Source organism: Sebastes umbrosus, chromosome 5 (genome assembly GCF_015220745.1).
Source record: "Sebastes umbrosus isolate fSebUmb1 chromosome 5, fSebUmb1.pri, whole genome shotgun sequence".
Classification (NCBI taxonomy): Eukaryota; Metazoa; Chordata; class Actinopteri; order Perciformes; family Sebastidae; genus Sebastes; species Sebastes umbrosus.
Genome location: NC_051273.1, coordinates 34,176,539 through 34,200,487, shown reverse-complemented (window position 1 = coordinate 34,200,487; position 23,949 = coordinate 34,176,539). Strand labels below are relative to the sequence as shown.

Genomic DNA, 23,949 nt, shown 5'->3' with positions numbered 1-23,949 from the left:
GACTTTCTCCCATAGACCTACATTGGGAAAGAGACGTCTGTAACTCAGTGGATAATTTTTTTTTAGGTGAATCAACTCCCCATTACAAACACTCTAATAGCCCTTATTTAAAAAAATTACGTTTTTAAAGTTGTAAAACGCACTAATAGCTGAATCCAGAGTTATTTCTCTTCCTCCGTTCATGTGAATGAGACCCAGACCGAGAGCTGGAGCGCAAGCCGTGACGACGGCGTGACGTTGGGACCCCGTGACCGAGTCATGTGACCGAGCGGTCGCTACTGCGCATGTTCTATGTTCCATGTGCCCAAGATCTGGATACTTTTCCAGACGGAAGTCGAGTGATTTAGGCTTCATGCGCCAATGAGCAACTTTCATAGGAATGAACGGGGCCCCGCCTCCAACGCTGGATCCAGTTCTCTTAATACATCCATGATCTGAACAGTGTGAGCAGGAGCTTTTGCTCACTAGGATAGTATGGTAAAGTGTGAAAGATATTGACAGATTCAAACTTCCCGGATCAATAACACATAAGAGAAACATAGTTAAAACAGTTCTAACCGTAGTGAGGTAGACAACGAGCTACAACCTCATCTTAATCACAACGAGCCTCTAAGTCCTCCGAGCTGGAGACATAACATCGGTCTCTATGTGCAGCCGGCTGGGAGACGAGTGGTCAGAGACCGCTGTGGATCAGATGACGTGAAATAGAAAGAGCTCATCATCGAGGAATCTGTGGCCAACTTGAGCTTTGTTCACTAGAGAGTTGTGGTAGAAATTAATAGCGTATTGTAAATTCATTGTCTCCAGACACACTTTATAAACCCATACGGCTGCAGTGCAGCGCCACAGTCTGTTTGAATAGCTTCACCTCCCACTTGCCGTAGCTCATGACGTAATTACGGATATCTGCAACGTCATTTCACCTAGTCAAAACTCTAATTCTAGATATCTGTAAATTACATTTTGACTATGTGTAACTCCAGTTTGAGATATCTACAATGTCATTCTGACTAGTCAAAATTTAATTTTAGATATCTAAAAAGGACAATGTAGATGTCTGCAATTGAGGGGAATTAAAGATAATTAAAGATTCCTTGAACTGGAATTACGGATATCCACAATTCAGTTGCGGATATCCGCAACTTAAATAACTTTGTTTTTTTTAAGATAGCCAACAACAATCTAGACAATTGGATCAAACCTCAGTTGGGTCACTAAAAAAATCCACACATTGATTAGTAAAGATAACAGCAGCCGGCACAGTTGCATTTATGATTTAATTTATTTCAATATCATCATCATCACATCTGACCAAAAATAATAATAATATAAAATACTATAAGAAATACGGGAAAGAGTTCATCCACAGCTCTAATATAATGAGAGTTGTGGGTAAAGAGGCTGCCCGGCAGCAAGGCGGCCACCTAAAAACCTCTGCTCATCGATGACATCATCTCCAGTGATGACCGACCAGGTGTTCGTCATCATCACCATGACTTTACTGCGTATGGCCATCTTTGGCACAGTTGGTTCAAGTTCAGTGATGTTGTCTTCTATCACATGAAGGTCCTCCTACATTTCAGGGGTCCTGTGGTGGCTGAAACTGAATTATCTGAGTGATCACCGAGCCGGCTTGTTCCTCTGGATGACTTTGGAACAGATATTGTAGCAAACAATCACTGGTGCTCACAGATAAAAGGTCCTTTTTTGTTTATTGTGGGAAAAAACTAACATGTTTCAGCTATAAACTATCATCAACTGATGATGGTCTATAGCTGAAACGCGTTCTGTCGTGTTCGTTCTGTCGTGTTCGTTCTGTCCTCGCCACTACCGCGCACCCGATGATGTTCATGATTTGGAGCCGTGCTCGCTGCTACTTTCCAACAGATAAAGTAGCGCCATTTTCCACGGCAGGTGCCTCGGAGTCCAATCTGCATATTTAGTACGACTACAACCAGAATGACAATCAGTGTTATGTGGTACCAAATGTGGTTCTGGGTTCTTTAGTGCCACAAAAAAGAAGTCTTGGTCCATCTCGCCTTTGGATTTAGTGTTGTAATTGGAAAGTAGGTTAAGACTGGTCCCGTGGGAAGGCGATGGGGTAGATATGGCAGTAGTGATCGACAAAGTGGACCTCGAGGCCCTCCCTGATGTAGTCGGGCAGGTCGGAGAAGTCCTTTCTGTTCTCTTCTGGCAGGATGAGGCAGGTCACACCAGCACGACGGGCCTAACAGGAACACACAAAAATCCAGTTAAAATTCTTCATTAAATACGGACATTAGTTTGAAATATACTTCAAAATGACTTCTACAAAAACAACGATATTTTTGGCCTGACAGCAGAGGGGTTTAGCTGGCCTTTAGCCTTGTTATGGTTGATGACACATTCCGAGCCTCAGCAATAGTGTTTGGCTGATGACAATATTGGGCTCAGTGGCCAAAGTTGGAACTGCAGGTCATGTGATGCCCTCGGAGTCAGATTTTCGACAAACAATATCCATTACAAAAGAAACAGCTGTAAAACGGAAGCGAATTACGTCTCTAACACTATTCTTTAAAGCTTCAGTAGGCAGTATATTTTTGGCATCATTGGGCAAAAAACTCCATAATAACCTTTCAGCATATTGTAATTCAAGTGTTCTGAGAGATAACTAGACTTCTGCTCCTCATCATGGATCTGTTTTCAGGCTTTAGAAAATCTAGCCCGTGACGGAAGACTTTGACCAATCACAGGTCATTTCAGAGAGAGAGGGAGCGTTCCTATTGGCTGTGCTCCGGTCATGTGACTGATAATTTGGCATTCCTTCAAGAGAATTCACAATGGCTACCGTGACCCAAACTTTCTCAAAACATCTGAGGAGAGAAATAGGCATTAACGTAACAGAATATTGATTCATATTTGATCAGCGCTGCCTAGTTTGACCGTTTGGTCGGATTTCACGAGTGATTGACAGCCGGCTCTCATACACGGCAGCTGGACAGCAGAACTCAGATCAGCTCTTACTGCTTTTTTTCCTCCGGTCTGTGAAATCGTGCAGATGCCGTTAGGAGCACCGGAGGACACAGAGGAACATGATTTTTTTCAGGTTACCCGTTTCATGTACTACTGTCACGATATAGAGACCGTTTTATAGGAATAACTTCTTTTTTTTAAAAATCATATTTGCTCCAATCTCACCAACTTAAGCGTTAAAGAGGTGCAATGTTAAATCTTCAAACATTACATATATTGGATTTAAGTCAGATGTGCTAACATTAAATCTATATTGACAACATATATTAATATTGATAATTTAAAAAATGCAATGCGTTTGGGAACCGTTTATATATCTCTGTGTGAGTGAGTGTGTGTGTGTGTCTTGTACTTACCGCTATAGTTTTCTCTTTGATTCCTCCGACTGGCAGTATTTTGCCGGTCAGTGACACTTCACCAGTCATGGCTACGTTCTGACGCACCGGCCGGTCGGTTGCCAGTGACAACAGTGCTGTGACGATGGTGCAGCCAGCGCTTGGTCCGTCCTTGGGAGTCGCCCCCTAGAAACAAGTGACGTTATAGATGAACGGATAGGAACGAGCATCGTTGCCATCGTTGGGGGGGGACGGACGGACACTAAAGCAGGATATTTTCAAATCTACACATAGCAACTTTAAAGGAACAGCGTGTAGAATCTGGCGGTATCTAGCGGTGAGGTTGAGATTGCAACCAACTGAAGCCTCTCCCGTGTGCCGTGGAGAGGACCCGCACCGTATGTAGATATAAACGGCTCATTCTAAGGTAACAAAAACACAACCATTCTTATTTTCAGATGATTATACTCAAAACAAAAAAAACAAAAGAAAACAGTTATTAATATTATGTTCATTTCTGCCAATAGATCCCCCTAATTGTTACACACTGGTCCTTTAAGCACTTTGATTTTGAAGAATGCTACACAAACGAAAAGTATTTCCTCTTGCATACTATTTTATAGCTAGTAAAAAATAAGTAAAAGGAATAAACTAGTGGTTCTCAAACTATGGTACACGGACCACAAGGCGCTACTAAACCTGAGGGGGTGCACCCTATTTTTCCCTGATAAAGCGACACTGTGAACAACAAATCTGTGTTGAAATCAGCAGTAGGAGAGTTAGTAACGTTAGCTGTTAGCAGCCGGTGGGCAGCACAGTCCTGACTGGCTAAATACCGGAGATACGAAACATTAACGGAGGTGCCATTGAGTTATTGTTATGATGCATTCAAAGTCAACTCAGAAAAAATGACTATTGGGTGAAGGTAAATTACAACGTTATCATGATGTGTTCAAATGTAATCTCGTAAAATGTAGTTTTTGGCAAGAAACTTGAATAAATCCAGTTGTTTGAAGGAGATGTTTTCACGTCAATATAAAATAGATATTAGAGAGGGAATTATGACCTGTTTAACTTCCTAACACTAGCTCTAAGCAGCTTGTCAAGATTTTTAAATCAAAGCAAATATTAAAATAATCATAATCATTTGAATTGTGTGTTTTTATGCAAACAGCCACTAAAGATGACAATAACAAAGTACAGTACAGTACTGTGAGGACCCTCCTTGCACCGTAGAATAAGGCTTTTTGGACCTGCAGTGCATGTTTTTATATGTTGGCATGCTGGGGGATTCTCTGTTTTGTTAAGTTTTGTTAATGAAAACATTACTACCCAAAACAGTCAGTCCTGTACGGTTCAAAAACTCCTGCATATAATGTCATTTTATTAATAACATGCTGTTTGGAGTGATGTTCAGTATAATAAATGCTGAAAAATAAGTGCGCAGTATGTTTTCTATAAATTAATCCAGTGATAAAATAGAGGTTACGTCTGACAGAATTTGTTTGGCCCCCGGCAGCAATCTGGGTTTCTCATGTGGCCCCCCAGGAAAAATAATTGCCCGCCCACCCCCCCTGGTCATAATGGTGCTACTTGGAGAGTCAAATATTTTCTGAGGTGGTACGTGGTGTAAAAAGTTTGAGAACCACTGGAATAAACAAATGAAGCAATAGCAATCAGTAAGTTATTTATATACAGCAACTGTATCACCATGGTTACCTCAGGGACATGCAGATGCAGGTGGGAGTTGACCAGGAAGTGATTTTCTGGTTCCTGGGTCATCAGGAAGGCTCTGGCAAAGGTTGAAGCGATCTTTGCACTTTCCTTCATTACATCACCCAGCTGACCTGTAGAGGAGCATCAGCAACTTTAACACACTCTCTGTTCAGTATCTGGTGAAGACAGACTGATTAACTTCCGCCCTGTAGAATGACTCTAGAGTTTGTGGTCTTCCAGACTGACCTGTGACCTCCAGTGTCCCCTCTGCTTTAGGGTCCCCTACTCCAGAAGGACGGCGCAACGAAGTCTCGATGAACAACGTCGACCCTCCTACACGGAGGATGAAATACAGGCAGACCTTCAGCATGTTACGTCTCTTATTGGTACTGGTTTTAGTGTGTGTGTGTGTGTGTGTGTGTTTGTGTCACTCACCCATAGAGGTCCATGCCAGCCCCATAACCACTCCTGGTGGGGTGATGTCGTACATTCGATCCACTGTGAAAATAGGTTTACCTACGTAGACCTGCAGGTTGTCGGGTGTCACGGTCACTGCGGTTTGTTCACCGCTGACGATGCAGAACGCCACCTTACGGAAAACCTGACAGACAGATGGTAAAAAGGATTACACTGGAGGATGTGCTGCTCTCTGGTGTGACTGCGTCATTAAAATAAGAAATAATGTTGTTTTTGTTATTGGTTTCTAAATGAATATACATGACTTTAAATGTCCCGTATTGTAAAAAGTGAGATTTTCATGTCTTTTTTTTTTTAGTATAAAGCAGGTTTTAAGTGCTACATAAATACTGTTAAAGTATCAAAACGCTCAATATACGGAGAAACACACACAGACCGTATTCAGAAACTGTGCGTTTGAAACAAGCCTCCAGGATTTCTGTCCAGTTGTGATGTCACAAGTCTACAACATATCTATAGACCATTACACAGCTTCAAACATTCTAAATGTGTCCCAATTTATTTCCCGTTGCAGTGGATGTGAATGGCATCAGCTGACAGGAAGTAAACATGGACCCAAGCTGTTGCCTAGCAACGCAATTCCGTTGAGATGCGCTAAAACGGAGAGGACAGAGGGTAAATACAGGCATATTCTGGCAGACAGTATGAGGAAAATAAAGGTTTTTTTTTTAACATTACAGCATGTAAACATGTTCTAGTAGAAACATAAAATACAACAATACATAATATAGGACCTTTAAGATTAGTTTAGCGGGTGGTTTTCTGTTGGTATTTCTGACCTATGTCCTCCCAGTCAGTGCACATCAGCAATCCCCGTTGGTCCTATTAAAGGTCCCATATCATGCTCATTTTCAGGTTCATACTTGTATTTTGTGTTTCTACTAGAACATGTTTACATGCTGTAATGTTAAAAAAAAAAACGTTATTTTCCTCATACTGTCTGTCTGAAACGCTCCATTTTAGCGCATTTCAACGGAATTTCAACGGAATTGTGTTGCTAGGCAACAGCTTGGGTCCATGTTTACTTCCTGTCAGCTGATTTTATTTACATACATTGCAACAGGAAATAAACTGGGACACGTTTAGAATGTTTAAGACTGTGAAATGATCTAAATATTGTATATTTATGACATCAGAAAAATCACAGGAATCCTGACAGCTTGTTTCAAACGCACAGTTTCTGAATACAGGCTGTGTGCATTTCTCCGTGGATTTAGCGTTTCCATACTTTCACAGTATTTATATAGCACTTAAGCCTGCTTTATTGTAACAAAGACAAGAAAATCTCACTTTTTACAATACGGGACCTTTAAAAGATGAAGTAAATAAAATAAATACTAATGTAGTAGTAGAATGTATATGCAGAATACGCTGACTGAAATCTTTATTGTGAGCAGCCTAATGTGAGCATGTGAGCTCTGGTTTCGTACAACCATATAAGAGTATTTTTTAACCTTTTCAACTTGTTTCTGCAGGTTCCTGACTCCGGACTCCCTGCAGTACTGCCTGATGAGCAGACTGAGGGCGTCGGATGAGATCGAGGCCTTCTCCTCGGTCAGACCGCACCGAGTGCGGAGCTGAGGGACCAGGTATTGCTGGACAAGACAGACAGAAAAATAGAGATGATGTAACAGCAAGGCAAATTCATGTTTTACTTACTACTTGTACAAAAATTTTTAAGAAAAACTATACCACTATCATTACAAATACACAACAATAATCACAATAACACTGTATAATGATTATGTATGTGTGTGTATATACTGTATATACCTCGGCAATAGCCAGCTTCTCCTGGGCCACGTATCCAGACACGTTGATCATCTCCATCCTGTCTCGGAGAGGCTCGGGGATGGTGTCGGTCACATTGGCCGTGCAGATGAACAAAATCTTTATTGGAGCAGACAGAGATGGGTGGGTCTTATATAAACTGTATTTTACGTGTCATTTTTTCAATTGAATGAATGAAAAAAAGAACTTTGTTTAGAAGAAAACTCCACAGGAAAGCTTTAATGGTAATCTCCATGTAGCACTGACACTGTGGAAACTGTACATAAAGAGCACACACTCCTACCTTCGACAGATCTACAGGAACGTCCAGGTAGTGGTCGAGGAAGTTGGCGTTCTGTTCGGGGTCCAGAAGCTCCAGCAAAGCGGAGGATGGATCACCCTGGTAACCACGGCCCATCTTATCCACCTTGTAAGATTAGAGAAAGGCACATTATATATATATATATATATATATATATATATATGTTTAAACCTCTTCAATCTGACCGCTGAGTAGACTGCAGGGAGCCCAAAGAAAAACTCAATATTTAGAGCCCAGTATTGATCGAGGGTCACGTTACGCTTCTCCGGATTGGAAAACAAATTCAAAATCAAAGTTCCAACAGTATTCTCTCCCCCCCCGTCATGCAACACTGCGGGGACGTCGACTAAATTGGAAGTTTGAATCATTTCATTGTTTTTCTTTTGGGGCCAAAACTATTTGAAATGTAAATAATACATTTAGTGACTGAATTATACTGTTATTATTGTTTATTTATTGTAGTACTATGTTATATCTGTTAAAATAGTTAACATCAATATACAGCTGACTCACAACTTTTCACACATTTTTTACAGAACGTTCATGTGTCCCAGATTATGTCTCCTATTGACTACGATTTTGACTTTTCCTCCAGCGCCACCATGAGGTTGACTCTTTTAGCTTTTTATTGAAATATCTCGCCAAGTTTTGGATGGATTGCTGTGAAATTTGGTGCACACATCCATGTTCCTAGAGCAGGGGGTCAGCAACCTGCGGCTCCGGAGCCACATGCGGCTCTTTAGCCCCTCGCCCGTGGCTCCCTGTGGACTTTTAAAAATGGAAATGAGTAACTGTTTTTGTTTACATTTTCATTTTTATTTTTATTTATCATTGCTGTAGGTCTATGGTACGACGGTACGACAGAGTTATAGGGCCACATTGGGGAAAAATAAATAAATCATAATATTCTGAGAATAAAGTCATAGGTTTATGACAAAAAAAGTTGTAATATGAAAAAAAAGTTAAAGGTTTATGAGAAACAAATCGTAATATTATAATAAAATCAAAGGTTTACGAGAAAAAAGTTGTAGCATTATGAGAATAAAGTCATATTATTATAAAGTAGTAATTTTACGTGTTATTTATTTTTTTTCTCCTTAAGTTATGACTTTATTCTCGGAATATTACAACTTTTTTTCACATAAAGTTATGACTTTTGTTCTCGGAAACTTATGACTTTATTCTCAAAATATTATGACTATTCTCGAAATCTCCGATTTTTCCCCCCCCTCAATGTGGCCCTAATACCTATTACTAAAGAGACCATATCTACAGAGAAAAATTAATGATGCTAGCTTTTAAGTTTATTGTCTGGGACTGTATGAGTATTAGTGGCAAAAGAGGAATGGTTAAACAGCTATGATTGATATCTGACATCTACATGCAAATACTGGTTGTCCACATGTCACTTAGTGTCATCCACACTATATCAAAACAGGCAAAACACTCTCCATGAAACTCCTCCCCCGGTTATACGGGCCATCTACCGGTAACTGAAGCTACAACTAGCGGCCAGAAAGAATCTGTTCATTGCAGACAGTTTAAACCACATCAGCAAACTTTCTCCAGTGATATTAATGTTGCTCTAATATGGATTTATATTGAACTACAGTAGAAGCAGCACCACCATACTGACCTCATCTATTAGCACCAGGGGGTTCTCCGTCTTGGTTTTCTTCAGGCACTGGATAATCTTCCCTGGCATCGCTCCGACATATGTTCTCCTGGACACACACACACACACGCACAATTACATTTCAACTTCCATTCCTCATACACAATACATTAAAACACAGATATGTTTGTCTTCTTTTAGATTATGTGCCCATTTAAGCATAATAGGTCTGTCTCTCTCTGTCAGAGCTCTGTACTTCAGTGGTTCTCAAACTTTTTACACCATGTACCACCTCAGAAAATATTGGCTCTCCAAGTACCACCATTATGACCAGGGGTGGGCAATTATTTTTCCTGGGGGGCCACATGAGAAACCCAGATTGTTGCCGGGGGCCAAACAAGTTCTGTTAGACGTGGCCTCTATTTTATCACTACATTCATTTATAGAAAACCTACTGCACGCTTATTTTTTCAGCATTTATTATACTGAAAATCACTCCAAACAGCATATTATTAAGAAAATGACATTATATGCAGGAGTTTTTGAACCGTACAGGACTGACTGTTTTGGGTAGTAATGTTTCCATTAACAAACCTTAACAAAACAGAGAATCCCCCAGCATGCCAACATATAAAAACATGCACTGCAGGTAACAAAAGCCCTATTTTTCGGGGCAGGGAGGGTAGTCTACTGTACACTGTACTGTACTGTACTTTGTTATTGTCATCTATAGTGGTTGTTTGCATAAAAACACACAATTCAAATGATTATGATTATTTAAATATTTGCTTTGATTAAAAAAAATTCTTGGCAAGCTGCTTAGAGCTAGTGTTAGGAAGTTAAACAGGTCATAATTCCCTCTCTAATATCTATTTTATATTGATGTGAAAACATCTCCTAACAACTGGATTTATTAAATTTTCTCGCCAAAAACTACATTTTACGAGATTGATCCTGACAATGTAAGCTATCATAAGGTCCCTCAGTAATAACGGCAGTATAGACTTCCAGACCTGTGTCCTTTAATCTCGGCCACATCGGTCATGCCTCCCACGCTGAACCTGAAGTACTCTCTGTTGAGGGCTCTCGCTATGGAGCGGGCGATGGAGGTCTTTCCTACGCCCGGAGGACCGTAGAAACACAGGATCTTGCCCTGGGTGGAGCCACGCAGCTGGCTCACTGCGATGAATTCCTGCACAAAGACAGAGAGGAAGCTCATGTTCATTTCCACAAAGAAAATCTCCACAGCTTTTGATGTGTGGATAACTATATGTCATCCAAGTAAACAAGTATTTTTTAAATTTTTTGTGCTTTTAAACTGTGTGCGTGTGCATTTACCAATATTCGCTTCTTAACATCCTCCATTCCATAATGGTCTTCTTCCAGAACCTCTCTGGCTCTTGCCAGTGATAAGTTCTCTTCACTGTTGGTGCCCCAGGGCATGGTGGTCAGCCAGTCCAGGTAGTTACGGGTCACACTGAAACACACAGTCGTTGTAGTTGTTGTTAATGTTTGTTGTAGTGTAAAACAGAACAGAAATGATTAAGGTATCCTCACTCTGTCCTTCACTCTACGCTCCTTTGTTTGACATTCCTGCACTGATCACCACCAGCCTATTTCTTGTACAATTATTATTATAACCTTGAAAATATAATAAACATAAAACACCCAAACGCCAAATAAGCTCTAGGTTTCCATTTGCTAGTAAAACCCTCCTGTGACTCCGGGCAAGTCTTACTTAATTAACCCACGTGCTTTCAAATCCAGAAACGGCCTGGGGTTGATGTATTTACATTTCAGAAGTCTGCATAATCAACTTAAGTTGGACCACCTGAGAATTCTTGTACCCCAGACTGACCCTGATATCCTGGTTCGGACTGAAACTCGGCTTAAACAGAGTATTCATAATTCTGAGTTTACATCTTGTACAGAATAGACAGAGTTGGAATAGGGGAGGGGGGGGCGGGGGGGGTCTTGTGGCTATATATGTGTGAAGTCATGTTTATATGTTACTGTTTTAAATGATGTCACTATACCACATTCTTTTCAACGTATTGCTCTGAAAGATAACTTTAGTCGAGTTTTAGTCGAAACAAAGTCCTAAAGATTGAATTTTTGGCAAAAAAAGTTTTCGATTTCAAATCCTTGAATCGTTTCGTATCGCTCTAGATGAGCCAAATATCATCCTTGAATCGTATCGGAACCATGGAGATTGCATTGTATCGTGTCGTAGTAAAAAACGTATCGTTACACCCCTACTCTACAGGCAAAGACTGTACAAGCTGCTTCAGCCTTGGCCTTAGTGCCACCTGCAGGCAAAGAGTGTTACATTTAACTATAGTTTGTCCTCGAGGAAATCTCATGAAGTATCCACGGAGAGGGTTGATTTTCTGTAAAGCATGAATGACCTCAATGCACGGATTTTGACTTTTCTTTTTGCAAAAGTGGAAATAAGCCAGCCTGGATAAACAGTAGCACTAGAAAGGAATCAGGAATCATTTTCCAGAGATCGTGAATACCTAAACTAAATTTCACGCCACTCTGTTGAGATATCTCCTTCTTCAAGCCAACCGAGTGACATCATAATTCAAAAGCTAAGTGGTGACAAAAAAAAATACCAACTTGAACTCTGAGGAGTGGTTGTCCAGCAGTCCCAGTTTGTTGAGTTCTTCGTTGATGACTTCCATTATGTGCTGCGGGACGGTCTTCTCTTTGAGTCTCTCTCTGAACTTCTCCTCGATAGCGTCTTTGTCCTCTTTTTCCAGACCCAGCTCCTGAAATCCCACAGCACACACAAAACACATCGTTTTAATGTGGGTCCAAGAAGTCCACAGACCAACCTGTTCCTCAACTAGGCTGCTGTCGAAGAAGTCAAAAAATGAACGTCCTAATGTCTTTTGGAAAACACGAGGTCAAGATGTCGAGGTCAAAGACGTGAAGGAGGATTCAGAAGGACCTAGGAAAAGACGGCCGCAGTGCTCAGAGAATCCGACTGCGCTCACACTAGGCTCCGTAATTATAATGCAACAGCGGATGTTATTACTTCCGGGTTATTTCACTCATTCAGGAACCTTCCCAAGTAAAAAAAAAGACTTTTTGAGCTGTTCTGAGATCAGTCTCAGTGGTGGAAATCACAGCACGGTACACGTAAAGATACTACCGACGTGCTGTATGTTGCCTGTAGTGATGTTTTATGTTCTCCCCATACAGGTGATTCTGTGATATGCACTATACTGCAGTCAGTCTGTCAGTACTATAAAAACCTGACACATTCTGGGGGTGGATACAACATGGTAAACATGGGTGCCATCTTATGCTATTCAGTACAATAGCCCTGCGGCTCTGGAGCCACATGCGGCTCTTTAGCTCCTCTCCAGTGGCTCCCTGTGGATTTTTAAAAATTGGAAATGAATAACTGTTTTTTGTTTACATTTTCAATTTTATTAATCATTGTTGTAGGTCTAATGTATGACGATACGACGGAGTATTAGGGCCACATTGAGGAAAAAATAAATAAATCTGAGATTACGAGAATAAAGTCAGAGGTTTACAAGAAAAAAGTCGTATTATTATGAGAATAAAATCATATTATGAAGTAGTAATTTTACTTGTTATTTTCTTTTTTTCTTGTAAAGTTATGACTTTATTCTCGTACTATTTCAACTTTTTTTCTCCTTAAGTTCTGACATTATTTTCATAATATTACGACTTTTTTTCTTTTACTTTTTCTTAAAGTTATGACTTAATACTGGAAATCTCAGATTTTTTTCCCCTCAATGTGACCCTAATATTCCGTGGTACATTTGCACTTTGGCCCTCACTGCATTAGACTTACAGTATATACTATACTTAGACTATAATTTTTGATAGTAAAGGTTGCTGACCCCTGCCCTACGGCAATAATAAATACGACAAACTCTGCTGTACCTTCTTAATGATCTTGAGCTGCTCCTGCAGCAGGTACTTCCTGTGGGTCTGTTTGATCTTCTCTTCCACCTGTGAGCAGAGCAGGGAGGGGAGGGAGACGGATGAATGACCGAGGGGTGACGAGAAGAGCGGTATCTAAAGCTCGTACGTGTTTGGCGATGAACCTCTGACCTCTCGGCCCAGTCGCTGCTGCAGTTTGCTGAGCTCGTACTCCTTCTTCAGCAGCGACAGAGCCTTGTAGAGACGCTTCGGGATCTGCAGAGAGACACACAGCAGTGGATTTCAAAGGCCTGTACGCTTCCAACTCATCGGTGTTAGAGGCTAAATATTATAAGACGTAAACATATTGAAAAGCTGAGGGAAGTGTCTGTGTGCTGCTCTTTATCAGAAGTCCATTTGCCACTCAAAGTTGATGCTTTATGTGAATAGTTTTCCACCAGTATCAGTTGAATGAGTTCTAACTGATTGGTTTGGTAAATGGACGTCTGATCCGCTTCCACAACTCTAAAGAGCAGCAGACAAGCCACTTCCGGAGCTTTGACATACAGTAGGGGTCATCTAGGACTGTCTTCCACAGAGTGGATAAGACAGTCCTTCAAACAGGCTGCTCACATTGATCTCCTCCAAGACGTCTTGTAGTTCCTGTGACTCTGCTCCCGTCAGAGCTGCTCCCATGTCGCTGAGGTAGATGGGATTATCGACTACTCTCTGACCAGCCTGCATCATCTGGAGGACCGACTCTCTGACACACACACAGAAAGAAAGAAGCACATTTCAGGGCACTTCTATTTCAGCACCGGAGGACACAGAGGCACATGACTTATTTCAGGTTAACCCGTTTCATGTACTACTGTCACGATGTAGCGACCGTTTTATAAAAATAACTTTTTTTCTCCAATCTCAGCATACTTCAGCTTTAAACTGATAGAAGAGATCCCGCCTCAAGGGAGGACAGCAGGACCTTGTCCTCCTCTGCCCCCACCACCACCACTTTCTTGCTGTTGAAGCTTTTAAATCAGAATATAAATAATGGATTTTTCCAATGAAGAGAATATTAGAATATATTTGTATAAATGACACTGGGATTTAGTAATGGTTTATTTCAACCAATTACCCTTTTTTATATTTTGAAAAATAGAGGAGGATCAACCACCTCTGCCTATGTGGACCAGCCTCCACTGTAAATGTGTACCATTCCAACCCTAACAGTAACACTATATCAAATATCCTAGGAAACCATCAGAGGAAACCTGTGGTGCAGGTTTTATTTTTCAACACAAAGTTAGCAGTTATAGTTTTTAACATGGACGTTCGTACGTAAACAGACGACCAACAACCAAATATGAGATGACTTGTGACAGATAACTGACTAACGAGTCAGGACTGACCTGTAGAGGGGGTTCAGTGCGATGATGTCCCTGATGGTCTTCACTATCTCTGCAGTCAGCGCCTGCAGAACACACACAGATGTTATAGTTTTTAGATGCTTTAGGACATCTGCTACAGAATCAGAAACGAATGAAAACCACTTGATGGAACTTCCTATCTTATAACCCCCTACTGTTCATTTACATGTAATGTTTTGTTTTGTACCTTGACCTCCTCTGTGACAGTGAACTGCTCGTGTTGAATGTTGTCCACTTCGACCATCAGGATGTTGGAGGAGGGCAGAGGCTGAAGCTTTGGACCCAAGTCTGCGTTGGAAATCTGACCAAGAACAACAGAGTTGCAATCGCCATCATCAATGTGAAAATTAATATTAACTACAAATACTTCTGAATGTGTAAGATATCATTTTCTGTGAAATAAGTTTGACTAAAATGACAGAAATGTTCAATACGATCTGATGACTAAACACGTCTAGGATTAAATATGGTAAATGGACTTGCATTTATATACAGTAGCTCCTTTCTAGTCTTCAGATCACTCAAAGCGCTTCACACTACATGTCAGCATTCACTTATTCACACACACATTCATACACTGATGGCAGAGGCTGCCATGCAAGGTGCCAACCTGTCCATCAGGATCTAATCTAAATACTCATTCGCACATCGATGGTTCAGCCTTCAGGAGCAGTTTGGGGTTCAGTATCTTGCTCAAGCTGTGAATTAAAAATAATTCTGTTCCTCTCTCTAGGTTCAATGGTGGAGAGGAGGTTGTGTTGCTCTATCTATTCGGCGTGGAAAGGAGGTCGTGTTGCTCTGGCTCTACCTATCTGGCGTGGAGAGGATGTCGTGTTGCGCGGGCTCCATCTATCTGGCATGGAGAGGAGGTCGTGTTGCTCTGGCTCTATCCATCTGGCGTGGAGAGGAGGTCGTGTTGCTCTGGCTCTACCTATCTGGCGTGGAGAGGAGGTTGTGTTGCTCTGGCTCTATCTATTCGGCGTGGAGAGGTGGTCGTGTTGCTCTGGCTCTACCTATCTGGAGTGGAGAGGAGGTCGTGTTGCTCTGGCTCTACCTATCTGGAGTGGAGAGGAGGTCGTGTTGCTCTGGCTCTACCTATCTGGCGTGGAGAGGAGGTTGTGTTGCTCGGGCTCTACCTATCTGGTGTCTTTTTGCTAATGAGAGCGGACATCTTTCCTGTTGGGAGTTAAGGCTACATGGATAATTATGTAGGCTACAATGTCAGACGTATGCTACTGTACATGTTTTTGACTTTTTGTGAGGCATAGAGAAAGCTAGAGAAAAACAGAAAGTGAGAGACTGAATAGAGCGCAAAATTCATTACAGGTGTTGCATTATTGAGTATCGTTCTGTTATCGCGGACACGTGAGGACCATTATCGTGGCCAACCGACATCGCATTGAACGATAATCTCATCGTATCTCCCTAACCTATCATGCAAACATACAAACATGCCCCGTACATACTTCGGAACTCTGAACTTACTCATACCTACATCCAAACGATTACATGGACTATGAGAATGTTCGTATGTCGACGAGTCGTATAAATTTTGTATGATTGTGCTTGTTTTCTGGCTCCGTTGAAGTGTAACTAGGTAATTGTCTTGCTACGGCGTCAGCGTGTATGATCTGTAGGCTACAGATGTGGCATGCGAGGGTCACGTTACAGACCTTGTCCTCGAGCTGCTCCGTCGGGGGACCCGGTTGCTCCTTGCGGCTGTGTTTGCCCTTTGATCTCGACGGAGGTTTTGGTTGAGACTCCGACTCCGACTCAAACCCCACGGGGGACGTCGCCGCCGCCTCCTCGGGCTCCACCTCCAGCTGTCTTGTGATCCGGATCCTGACAGACCAGAGTATACATGTAGCAGAGGTCTACACACAACGTAAAGGCAACAGTGTGCCGTGGGGAGCAGATCTTCATCTCCAACCAACCACTACGCCTCGCAGTCGTGTCTAGATGGTTACTGACAAGTTGCAAATACTCTCGTGAGACTCGATGACCTATCCTAACCTTAAGCGTTCAAGGTCAATGCTTAACCTTAACCATTCGAGGTCAATGCCTAACCTCAACCATCTCACGAGACTTTCGCAACTTGTGGGTTACCCTCTAGAGACAACCCTTTTACTCAAAAGCAGAAATAGTGTTTCTCACCTGCGGTGTCCCATGACGATCATCCTCAGCTTGTCTCCCAGGTCCTGCATCTCATGAATCTGAACAAAGGTCCCCGTAGAATAGACGGCATCTAGAGACTCCACCACATCTGACTCATTACTGCAAGAGACAGAAAACACTCATTGCTACCAAAACAGAGACATGGACAGCAGGCAGCGTGTCAAGTTCTTAGCACATTTCACTGACCACTGCAGTCATTGATTAGTTACATTGATCAGATACATATGATAGCTAAGAGAACTGGGGTGGCTGTGGCTCAGGACATAGAGCATGTCGTCCACTAAGTGGAAGGTCGGAGGTTCCGATCCCCGGCTCCTCCAGACCGCATGTCAAAGTTTCCTTGGTCAAGATACTGAACCCCAAATTGCTCCCGAAGACAGTGCCATCGGTGTGTGAGTGTGTGTGAATTAATATCTAGACACCGTGGCACCTTGCATGGCAGCCTCTGCCATCAGTGTATGAATGCAAATGTTGAAATGTAGTGAGCTTGTCGCGGTAGTCTGTGTTACGGGTGTTACACTGTGGTCGGGCTACAAACTGAAAGTGAATGCATCTGCTCCACACGTCTCAGCTCAGAGTAGCAGGTGTCATATTTCACACAGGTCGAGAGAGAGTTGACAGGGCGAGAGATGTCGAGGGGTTTGGTGTCGAAGCGAAAAGCAAACGCACTTATTTGGCAATATTTCAGATTTAAACCCAACGCTATAAGGGAACCGTAACGTTAATGAGGCAATCCCCGTGAGGTCTCAGCCGGTTTGCGTGGCGCAGCAGCGCCAGGTAACGTTAAAACCTGCGGCCCCACAGCAAAAAACTGGACTGGAGAGGCCAGACACACGTTAAAGATCAAAGTAAGTGCGCTACGCATATTGACCGTCATCTTTTCTTGTAAAATGTCCGGTGTAATTGGTAACACCGGTGTTGTCACAAGTTTATTAAAGGTCCCATATTGTAAAAAGTGAGATTTTCAGGTCTTTTATAATATAAAACAGGTTAAAGTGCTATATAAATTCTGTTAAACTATCAAAACGCTCAATATATGGAGAAATACACCCGTATTCAGAAATTGTCAGGGACTAATAACCGAACCGTTGATACAGTCTCCAAAACGGGTTGTTCACTCAAAATGTCAGAATATAACGACTACTTTACATTTATGAGGTGAACGGTGAAGGTGTGAATCGGAGCACTATATCACAACCTGCTGATCGCAAAACACATGCACAAATAATCACAGACAACTGCTCTTTAAATGTAGAATAAGTTAATTTAAAAGGTCCTATATTGTAAAAAGTGAGATTTTCATGTGCTTTATATTATTAAGCAGTTTTAAGTGCTGTATAAATACTGTTAAACTATCAAAACGGTCAATATACAGAGGAACACACTCAGCCCGTATTCAGAAATTGTGCGTTTGAAAAAAGCCGTCAGGATTTCTGTCCATTTGTGATGTCACAAATCTACAATATTTAGACCATTACACGGTTTTAAACGTAAACATTCTAAATGTGTCCCAGTTTATTTCCTGTTGCAGTGTATGAAAATAACATCAGCTGACAGGAAGTAAACATGGACCCAAACTGTTAGCAGGCAACGCAATTCTGTTGAAATGCACTAAATCGTGTTTCAGACAGAGGGTGAAAGTATTATGAAAGTATGAAAACGCTCAATCCACAGATAAATACCACAGCGCGTATTCAGAAACTGTGCGTTTGAAACAAGCCGTCACGATTTCTGTCCATTTGTGACGTCACAAATCTACAATATTCAGACAATTTCAAAGTTTTAAACAGTTTTAAATGTAAACACTCTAAATGTGTCCCAGTTTATTTCCTGTTGCAGTGACCGTGAATGACATCAGCTGACAGGAAGTAAACATGGACCCAAACTGTTGCCTAGCAACGGAATTCCGTTGCCATTTTGTTGAAATGCGCTAAACGGAGCGTTTCTGATAGAGGGTGAATACAGGTATATTCAGACGGACAGTATGAGAAAAAAAAAGGCTTTTTTGAACATTAAAGCATGTAAACATGTTCTAGTAAAAACCTAAAATACAAGTATGAGCCTGAAGATGAGCATGATACGTCTCCTTTGAGTGAAAATAAGACCTATAATAAAACCCCACTAATCTCAGTGGCAATTAGATTCATTTCCTGAAGCTGCTTCAAATAATAAAAAAAAAACATTGGCACACCAGTGAAAAGCTTTTAATGTGAAGCCACAACAACAACACATGTTCAGTCTGCCATACATTAAAGGAAACCAGCTATCCCATTTATCTGAAGTTTTACAAATCTGATAAAAAGCCAATGAGTATAGCATGTAAGCACACAGTCAGGGAGCATAGCTCTCCTTCTCAGGCCTGTATCAACCTGGCCATGATTGATTCTAGCAGAGCAGCGAGTTATCACACTTACCTATCATCTCTCTTCAGGAAAACTCCGGCATACGGCTGAGCCAGACGAACCTTCCTCCTCAACAGCTCCATCAGTGCTTTGTTCTTTACCTGACAGGAAGAAAAGACAGGCATGTAAAACACTTAACCTAAGAATAGCTTTAGTCTTTTCCTTAAATATCAGATTTACCCTTGTACGGTGTATAATGTTCGGTAATTATTCCCTGCGTGGGGTTTCTAAAGGAAGGGAACTTTCAGGTCATTCCAGTGATCCTCTAGGAAATGACCTAACAGGACTTTTTACTCTTTATTAATTAAAGCACCAAATGCAGTTAGTACACTAACTAATTAGTGCAGCAGATGATGTGGTGACAGATGTTCAGGGTCTGACTCTTTTATACTGCCTGCCACTCACAAGTTTTATCTGGCTTTTTTTAAATCTCTGCGCTAAATGAAGAAAAAACATTTTTGGATCCGATACACACTGCGCAAGGAGGACAGAGGACAGGAGGAAGGACTGATACTGATTGATGGAGGACAGAGGACAGAGGACAGGAGGAAGGACTGATACTGACTGATGGAGGAGAGGGGACCGGAGGAAGGACTGTTACTGACTGATGGAGGACAGGAGGAAGGATTTTTACGGACTGATGGAGGACAGAGGCCAGGAGGAAGGGCTGATACTGACTGATGGAGGACAGAGGACAGGAGGAAGGACTGATAGAGGAGAGGGGACCGGAGGAAGGACTGTTATTGACTGATGGAGGACAGGAGGAAGGATTTTTACGGACTGATGGAGGACAGAGGCCAGGAGGAAGGACTGTTACTGACTGATGGAGAAGAGAGGCCAGGAGGAAGGACTGATACTGACTGATGGAGGAGAGAGGCCAGGAGGAAGGATTGTTATGGGCTGATGGAGGACAGGAGGAAGGACTGTTACTGACTGATGGAGAAGAGAGGCCAGGAGGAAGGACTGTTACTGACTGATGGAGAAGAGAGGCCAGGAGGAAGGACTGATACTGACTGATGGAGGACAGAGGACAGGAGGAAGGACTGACACCATAAAAAATTGAACTATAGGGCAAACAACAGCATTGTTTTGCATTTTGTGTCCTTTGAATAATAGGCTACTTTTTCACTTATATATTTTCATCATTCAAGTTTTGTTAAAATTCTTGTTATAATATCGTATCGAGATCGTGAACCCAATATCGTGTATCCATAGGGGAGTGCACGGATACGTGCATGGGGTTAATTACTGTGGGATTGCTGCCGCACATTTTTTAATGTAAAGCTAATGAGCTGACAAAGTACACAGAGTCGGATACAAGCACAGCAGTTTTAACAGCTTTTGACCTGTTAATCAGGTAAAAATATCCACACTGACCTGCTTCTATACATGACCTTAAATACAGATCAATAAGATCACTTCCTGAACAGATTTCACCATCAGCAGATGGATTTATTAGTAGTTTAGCTTTTGAAATCATGCTAAAAATCACACATCTGCTGGCGGTTGGTTCGCTTGCTTTCACACCAGAAATGAACCGCACCAGCCCAAACAAACGGAAACTTGACAAATAGACCTGAGTTTGTTTTAAACCAACCAAACGGGTTATGTGTGAAAGCAACCTTAGCAAACTGTTTCGCTAGCAACGAGAGTGAATGGAGAGAGACAAAAAGCATAACAAACTGTAATCCGCTCACAGGAGCAATTTATGAAGATTATCTCCTTTAGTTGGGCATATATCACGGCTAGTTAGCAACACAACCCAAAGATCAGTATTAACTGTGATTAGAGGTTACTGGTGACCAAGAAATGTGTCCAGTGATATCTTTGTCAATTTTACTGGTATTATAAACCTATGTCTGTGCCAAATTTGTTGCTTTTATCGGGGGGCGGGGGGCAATCCCATCTGACATTGGGCAAAGGCGGGGTTCCCACTGGACAGGTCACCAGACTATCACAGGGCTGACACAAAAAGACAGACAACCATTCACTCTCACATTCACACCTACGGGACATTTAGAGTCAACAATGAACCTGCATGTCTTTGGACTGTGGGAGGAAACCTGAGAACCCGGAGAAAACCCACGCTAAGACGAGGAGAACATGTAAACTCCACACAGAAGGTCCCCAAGCCGGGTTTGAACCTGTGACCCTCTTGCTGTGAGGCAGCAGTAGTAACTAGGGGTGTGACGAAATATCGTGCCACAAAATATTGCAATATAAAACCGTGACGATATGCATCGTCAAGACCAAAAATTGACTCGCGATATCAGGGCATAATAGGTACTATGTACATACGGGCTCCGGAGCTAAAGCTGCAGCCTCTTCCTGCTGCTCTGCAAAGCCTATGGAAGGTGGCTGACTACGCGTCTTATCTTTGGGGTACAACACATGCACAGTAAAAAAATGGTCTGCCCTTGCCGAAAATTAAAAAAAGTCATAGTATTATAAGAATAAAGTCATGATATTATAAAGTAGTAATTTTATGTGTTATTTTCTTTTTTCTCGTAAAGTTATGACTTTATTTTCGTAATATTAGGACTTCTTTTCTCGTAATATGACTTTATTCTGGAAATCTCAGATGTTTTTCCCTCAATGTGACCCTAATACTCAGTAGTACATTTGCACTTGGGCCCTCACTGCATTAGACTTATACACTATATACTTAAGACTATAAACTGTGTTACCTTCATCACAATGCTCAAATGTTTTGTGGCTCCAGACAGATTTGTTTTTTGCCTAAAATGCCTCTTCTGACAGTAAAGGTTGCTGACCCCTGGCTGCTGTAAAGTCACGCCTCCTTCGTCTGCGTCATCCCTTCTCGTCGGTTTTGTAACCTGGCTGCGGTTGGTTGCATTACGGTTGCATCAGCTCCCCCCAGTGAAAAATATCCCCCTCACCTCTATGATCTTGATGAACCGGGGGAACACAGGGTTCCTGCTGACGGCGATCAGCGGCACGTTAGGGAACACCTCCGGCACCATCATGGGGGTGAGAGCCGTCATCGTGGCTCCGCTGTACGGAGCTCCACCTTCTCCTCCGGACTCCTCTCCACCGGAGCCCGAGCTCTCTCCTCCGTCCTCCCCGCCGCTGGCCCGGTTCCCGAACATCCTGTCCTGGACCGTGTAGGGTCGACAGGTCGGTGCGAGGAAGAGCGGCACGGTCTGGTCCCGGAGAGCGGCCCCGACCCGCATCCACCGGTGCGGTCTGCAGGTGCCGGTGCCGGTCAGCCTGCTGCCGGCTGTCATCGCGGTGCTGCTGACCGGAGCGTTGGAGCAGAACCGCGGGGCCTGGAGCTGGCTCGGCGGGGACGTGTCGGTGAGGAGGAGGTGTCGGCCGCTGCAGGTCCTCCACCCACCGGACCGCTTCACCGTTAGCTGAACATTTAGAGTCAGACTTCTCTCCAGCTGCCGGGCAGCACCGAGCATCCTCATGCAGGACGCCATGTTGAGCTCTGGAGCCTTCTACAGCATCCGTCAGCGTCTGATGACGTTCTTCTTCTTCTACTGTGTTTATTGGGAGCTAACAAACCAGCTTAGAGGCGCGTTATACCGCCATCTACTGGGCTGGAGGGTGGAGCAAGAGATGATATAATACAGGTAAATAAAGAAATGGATTAAAAAAAATGTTGTTTTCCCTCCAAGAGACCTGACAATGAAAAATCATAGCTGACTGTTTTTCCCTCCCTATTGCCTGAAGAAGGTGATTTCTCTTGATATTGTATTTCCTACACTTAAAGCTTCTGTAGGCAGTATATTTGTGGCATCATTGGGCTCGTACTCCAAACTCCATCTACTGTAGGTAACACACCGACTATGGAGAAGTACCTTATACAACCATACTTCAAAACATCCAAACTATCCATTTAAAGCTTCAGTAGGCAGTATATTTTTGGCATCATTGGGCAAAATTCCATAATAACCTTTCAGCATATTGTAATTAATTAAGTGTTCTGAGAGATAAATAGACTATTGCTCCTCCTCATGGCTCTGTTTTCAGGCTTTAGAACATCTAGCCCGTGACGGAAGACTTTGACCAATCACAGGTCATTTCATTGAGAGAGCGTTCCTATTGGCTGTGCTCCGGTCATGTGACCAGTGGCACGTTCCTAACGTGGCATTCCTTCACTAGATTTCACAATGGCGGCGGCGTCACAAACTTTCTAATTTTACGGCTAAACCGTACACTACAAGATGATTCTGAAAACATCTGAGGAGAGGCATTCATTTTACATAATATTGATTCATATTTGATCAGCGCTGCCTAGTTTGACCGTTTGGTCGGAGTTCACGAGTGATTGACAGCTGGCTCTCATAGACGGCAGCTGGACAGCAGACCTCAGATCAGCTCTTACTGCTTGTTTTCCTCTGGTCTGTGAAATCTTGCAGATCGCAGATGCCGTTAGGAGCACCAGAGGACACAGAGGAACATGATTTTTTTCAGGTTACCTGTTTTCTCGTACTACTATATAAGTAATCCCCCCCCCCACAAAAAAAGCTAAAAACAAGCAACCTTACCTTCCTACCACAATATAAAGTTGTTTGTTTTGGGCTTTTAGGAGGGGGGAGTTGCTTCTTTTGGGCTTGTTTCTATAGACCTGGTTGCTTGTTTCTCTCACGAGATCTGGCAACACTGACTGCTGTAAGCCAACGGGGTATTAAGAAATATTTTATCATGCCCTGAAACTGTCACATCCTTGTCCTCGTCCCTTGAGCGGCAGAGGACAGGACAGGCTCAGATCGTGCACTGATCGATACTTAAAATGCATCAAAAACATTTGAATTGTTGCATT

At 42.4% G+C, this 23,949-nt stretch overlaps 1 protein-coding gene across 1 annotated transcript; it reads right to left on the bottom strand.

Annotated features, from left to right (window-relative positions):
- Positions 1-1,263: 1,263 nt before the first annotated feature.
- lonp1 (lon peptidase 1, mitochondrial) lies at positions 1,264-22,603 on the bottom strand. Its single transcript, XM_037770446.1, has 21 exons — positions 22,058-22,603; positions 19,170-19,258; positions 16,735-16,854; positions 16,254-16,422; positions 14,768-14,881; positions 14,563-14,624; positions 13,787-13,916; positions 13,346-13,429; positions 13,175-13,243; positions 11,870-12,021; positions 10,586-10,724; positions 10,261-10,439; positions 9,269-9,356; positions 7,615-7,737; positions 7,314-7,430; positions 6,995-7,135; positions 5,499-5,664; positions 5,310-5,396; positions 5,067-5,194; positions 3,369-3,533; positions 1,264-2,227 (listed from the first exon to the last, which is right to left on the bottom strand). Exons 1-21 carry the CDS (start codon positions 22,601-22,603, stop codon positions 2,072-2,074), a joined length of 3,024 nt encoding a protein of 1,007 aa, XP_037626374.1. The 3' UTR covers positions 1,264-2,071.
- Positions 22,604-23,949: the final 1,346 nt, after the last annotated feature.